Source organism: Engraulis encrasicolus, chromosome 3, assembly GCF_034702125.1.
Source record: "Engraulis encrasicolus isolate BLACKSEA-1 chromosome 3, IST_EnEncr_1.0, whole genome shotgun sequence".
In the NCBI taxonomy this organism is placed as follows: domain Eukaryota; kingdom Metazoa; phylum Chordata; class Actinopteri; order Clupeiformes; family Engraulidae; genus Engraulis; species Engraulis encrasicolus.
Genome location: NC_085859.1, coordinates 28,205,972 through 28,210,971, shown reverse-complemented (window position 1 = coordinate 28,210,971; position 5,000 = coordinate 28,205,972). Strand labels below are relative to the sequence as shown.

At 46.2% G+C, this 5,000-nt stretch overlaps 1 protein-coding gene across 1 annotated transcript in view; it reads left to right on the top strand.

Annotated features, from left to right (window-relative positions):
* The window catches only part of rasgrf2b (Ras protein-specific guanine nucleotide-releasing factor 2b), a 116,210-nt gene that overhangs the window by 80,522 nt on the left and 30,688 nt on the right, over window positions 1–5,000 (top strand). Inside the window, exons 17-19 of the mRNA XM_063193699.1 lie at window positions 4–335; window positions 2,404–2,532; window positions 4,640–4,729. Of these exons, the coding sequence (XP_063049769.1) occupies window positions 4–335; window positions 2,404–2,532; window positions 4,640–4,729 (551 nt within the window). The remainder of the gene's footprint in view (window positions 1–3; window positions 336–2,403; window positions 2,533–4,639; window positions 4,730–5,000) is intronic.

The window sequence follows — 5,000 nt, the reverse complement described above, 5'->3', positions numbered from 1 at the left end:
CAGTAGTCCCACGTCAGCCAATTGCCCGGTCTTCAGCCCGGTGACTCCCACTACCTCCCCTCCTCCCACCGTAACCCCCACCTCCACTGCTCCTACTCCCACGACCCCTGGCCCTGCCTCCTCCATGGTCACCTCCCCTGGCTCAGGTCCCTCTGGCACCTCCACCTCCACCACCCCCTCACCGGAGCAGAGCCCCACGACTGCCCCCACCACCAACAACATCAACAACAACACTACTACTACTACTACTGCTACTAGTGCTGTTGCTGAGGAGAACCCGGAGATGCCACGCGTGGACGCTTTCTGTGGCAAACTGAGACGCAGCATCCGCAGGGGTGAGGAGGGGGGAAGGGGATGGATGGATGGATGGAGGAACTGAGAGTGAGAGAGAAATTGGCTTAAAGAAATGAGAAATACAATACAAAAAACACATCTTAGATATGATCTTGTGTGACACTGTTCCCATTGCTACTCACATGAGAGTAAAATCTCACTCTGGTTTCTATATTTTGATGCTGAGCGATCTCTTAGCTCAGACTTTATAATAACAAAAAAAAGAAAATGGAGAGGGTGAGACAGACAGCTAAAGACAGGCCCTGTCAGGAGGAAGTATTTATTGAGTGTTGTTGAGGTGATGCAGTGAATAGCGTCATTGTAATCAGGGGGCTTTTATGGCGAGAAGCTCAGACTGGGTTTTGCAGACGTGCATCATATAATTTGGCTTTTATATGCATCTGAGCTGCATTCCAGGCGCTTTTATGAATCCCCAGCAGAAATAACATGCCATATTGTTTCACGCGAGAAGTAATGGAAAGCAGGAGCCTTGTGAAGTCACGGCACGCGCCTGAGAGTCGAGGTTTCTCTGTGTTGTGTTCGCTGTAGTCAGCTGCCATACAGGAAGCTTTTCTCTGATCATATTATTCAGAGTGCTGCTGTAAGGAACAGCACAACATGTAATCAAATAGTCATCCAAATCATCATGCAAAATAGCACACACTTTCAAGATTTTTACTGTGCGCGACAGTCATTTTGCTTGAGGCTTTGCCTCCCCAAGACGACAGGAAATGGCAGTTATTTTTATAGTGCAACAGATTACAATAATCACAACAACATTATCCATTATCCGTTCTTATGTTTGTATTGGCTGAGAAAGGGGATGTGAGGATTCTTTGCAAATTGACTGTAGACAAACATTTCTCTTCAGACATCCCATAGAACCAGTGAGTCCAGAGTGAAGAATAGCACTCTAGAATCCTTGAACAGAGCTCACTAGGTACAGTTTGAATCAACCAAAAAGGTCTCTGACAAAAACATCAGCCTGTGGTCTTAGTTCAATGGCACATACAAAGATATTCAGGGTCTCTATGTGGCATTTTCTTCGAGTCTGTTTTTTTTTGGAGAACGTCGCAAAGCCTCGTTTAAGCTACTGCTCGAAGGCTGCTGTTAAATACTGGGCTGACTGTAACCTTTTTAAAGTGGGTTTGCCAAAATGCTTGTTTGCTTGTGTGAGTAATCGGGGAGATTTAGAATGTTCTGGACAGGCTCAAGGTTATGCTAGCTCGAGCCTTTTGATGGTGTGCAGTGCCTGCAGGGGAAATTAGCTTGTTTAGCTGGGCTTTTATTTGTTGTCATTCCTGGTTAAGCACATATTATCCCTCATTTTCCACCCGCGCTCAGTCGCTTCATCACTGTAGGTATAGGTGCTCAGGTGCCAGTCCAAGCCCAACGATTTTGCAAAGAGTTCAGCAGCAGCACACCACAATCATTCATCCTAAAGTTGCAAAGTTATTTTTTCGTTCAGCTTCATGTGGCAGGTAATGACAAGCTAATGCGACTGACCAACAAACAAATATTGCATAGAACCCTGACATAGATTTTTGTCCCAAAAAGTTTTAATACATAGCTGCTCTGAAGTAGTTGACCCATGTCGACTCAATATACAGTGAGGTTGCCATTATTCTTGCTTAGGTGACCAAAATCCATCAAACTATGTACTGTTATGAAAACAGACAGGCCACCTTTCTTGTTTGGCTCTTTAAGACTCTAAGTCTAAGAACAGTCATGTGTACACATGGCATGTGCATGATCAGGGCCATAACCTGAGGATATATAGTAGAGAGCCTGTGACTTTGACTCTAAGGTGCCATATACGTACCATACTTCCACAATTAGCAGGCCCATTACGTATATGCAATGCTGTGTCTTCTGTGTTGTGTCCTCGAGTCAGTTCGTTGACGGATTTTATGTAACTGATCTGAGCAGTTGTTAGCATAATCGACCGACATAACGTGGGCAATGCTGTGACTTCCCCCTGTCCCTCAAGTCAGTATGTGTAAGGATTTTTGCCTGACCTATTTGCATAATCAACAAGTCTAACCTTGTGTCAATGCTGTGACATTGCAGCTGTCCTGGAGTCAGTGTCGCTGGACAAGTTCATCCCGGAGGGAAGCCCTCAGGGTAGTGAGTCTGGAGAGGTCTCGCCCTGCCGCTCCCCCTCCACGCCACGCCACCTGCGCTACCGAGGATCGGGAGGTAATGTTTGCACTGGATGTCTGGTTCATGTTGTTGACTGTTGACTCTGTGTGTGTGTGTGTGTGTGGGGGGGGGGTGTTTGTGTATATGCACATGCATATTGATCCATGTGTTTGTAAGCACATGAGAGAGTGTCTGTGTGAGTGTGTGTGTTGAGGGGTGTGTGTGTGTGTATCTGTGTTTATCCGTTTGTCCTTGTTCGTGTGTCTTCAGATGTCTACAGATGTGTCACCCTTAGAGGTCGAACCATGTCTGCAGTAGAACTCCTGACAGCTGCGTGACAAGCTGTCCCCTGTCCGACCCCTACTTTAACACACACCCACCAGTCAGCCGTCCCCTATTATAGGACAGGGACCAGTCAACTGTAACCTAGACAGGCTAATGATAGCCATTGCCTTGGTCTCTCTCCATCCATCCCACTAACTTTTTTTTGGAATCCTCGAAACATCTGTGTTTTCCCATTTACATATCTATTAAAAAAATAACATCCACCAGAATCTAGTCAGTGGGATGGGAAAAATGGTCCTGGTTGCTTGGTTTGTTGGATGTGCTGCAACATTTAAAAAAACACACATAAAAGGCAAAAACAAACATTCCAATGTCACATAGAGCAGCGCCAGCCAGCCTGTCCAGCAGTCTTCCACCATCAGGGCTGGCATTGGACCAAAAAAAAAAGGTCTGGGAATGTTTCTGTAGCCAGACCCCCCCAACAACCATCCCAAAAAAGCGCAAAAAAAACCAACAGCATCGCCCCATGAGGACAGTTCAGCCCACTGGGAAATGCCCTGTGTGCCAGATTACGAGTGCAGGCCAGACCTGGCCCCCATCTCCTTCTATGGCAGTGTACCAGGCGCAAGAGCAAAGGGCAGGTCGGTTTCCGTGGCACTGACACAGATACGGGCATGCAGTGCGGTGTATTGCCCCAGGGCACTCTTACTCATTCCTGCGCTAACTGCCTAAAAAAAAAATGGCCCCTATTTTGGCCAATAAAAGGCAGCCCTGTGTGCCAGTGCCAACGCCGTCCTGTTCATTCCAGTCCAACTTTCCTTGGGCCAGAGTCAGTTAAATAATGTCTTTGGATGACATGAAAGGGGAAGCTTGCTCGCTAGCTATATATAGGGGTGGAGTTGAAACAAGGTTAATTAATATTTGTGTTATCCCCCCACCCCCAACCTGACCTGAGGCATGCGCATGCCATGATACCGGGTAAATTGATTCAGATCAGTTCTATCCACGGGCGCTGTGAAACACAGGCTGTTCCAATGGAGCTGTTTGCTGCACAGTTGCAGCCGTAGTTGTACCAAATCTCAGTCTTGGCCAACATAAACCACCTGGCGGGGTGCACAAGATTTAGGTGGATTCCCTACTGTTATTTCAGACCACGGCTCTTTAATTGCGTTTTAAACACAGCACGTTCCAGGAGCTCTGCTGGTCAGTTGTGTCGTCCCCAAGGCTGACTTTGAGTCACTGAATTGACTTTCTTCTCCTTGTTCCTTTAAGCTTCAGGTGAAGCACTGGCATGATCAGCCTTGTAACATGTTTATAAAGGAGGGTAGTGTCTCGTTTCTAGCATGAAGTAAGGCTCTAGACTTCCCAATTTCTCATGGACCTAAATACTTGTTAGAACTTTCCTTCGTGAGCATATCTCATGGAGTCACAAAATTCAATCATCTATTGATATATGTGATCCCAAAGCACCACACCACACAATGCACCCAACATAGCTTAAAGGAGAACTTCTCTCAAATTCAATATGCTGTTGTATTGCTCACGCTACCCTTGACTTACCAGTACCCGGTGATGCCGCATTTTTCAGCTCAGCCCTTTCCGAGATCTGAGCTATTTTAATGGGGACAGACTTAGACATAGGCCTACTCCAAATATTATTCCAAAAGGCATCGTTGTTTGCAAGTTGTCTGCTGATGTTGCATAACCTTTTGGATGTTATTTGGCATAAATAAAGATCCCCCATTACAATGACCAGGATTTCGGAAAAGGCTGAAGAAGAAAAAAAAGTCAAAGGTAGTGTGAGCATTACAACTGCATGTCGAAATTGGTAAAGTTATCCTTTAACCTCTGTGTTCAGACGATTGTGCTTCTGTTTCAGGCCAGGGAACAGAGAACTCCCGCACCCCCGTGTCTCCTGCCTCTGCCTTTGCCATCGCCACAGCTGCCGCCGGCCACAGCAGCCCGCCAGGTATGCTCTAATGTCACACCTGTGTCACCAGTGCCATGTCAGAGGTATTCAAGTCATCTCTTTCACTCTGTTTCTCCATCATTCTTTGTCGGTGTCCATCATTCTTTGATGAAGACTCTGGTTGTCTCTGTTCTTCTGTTCAGCTGTTCATCTCTCTGTAGTTTTCAACAATCCATCATTTTTCAGGGCCCATTCACACATTGCTGAAAAGACTCAACTACTACGTCATAACAACATTGCTGTGGCATTATAGAGAGCCTTTAGTAACATA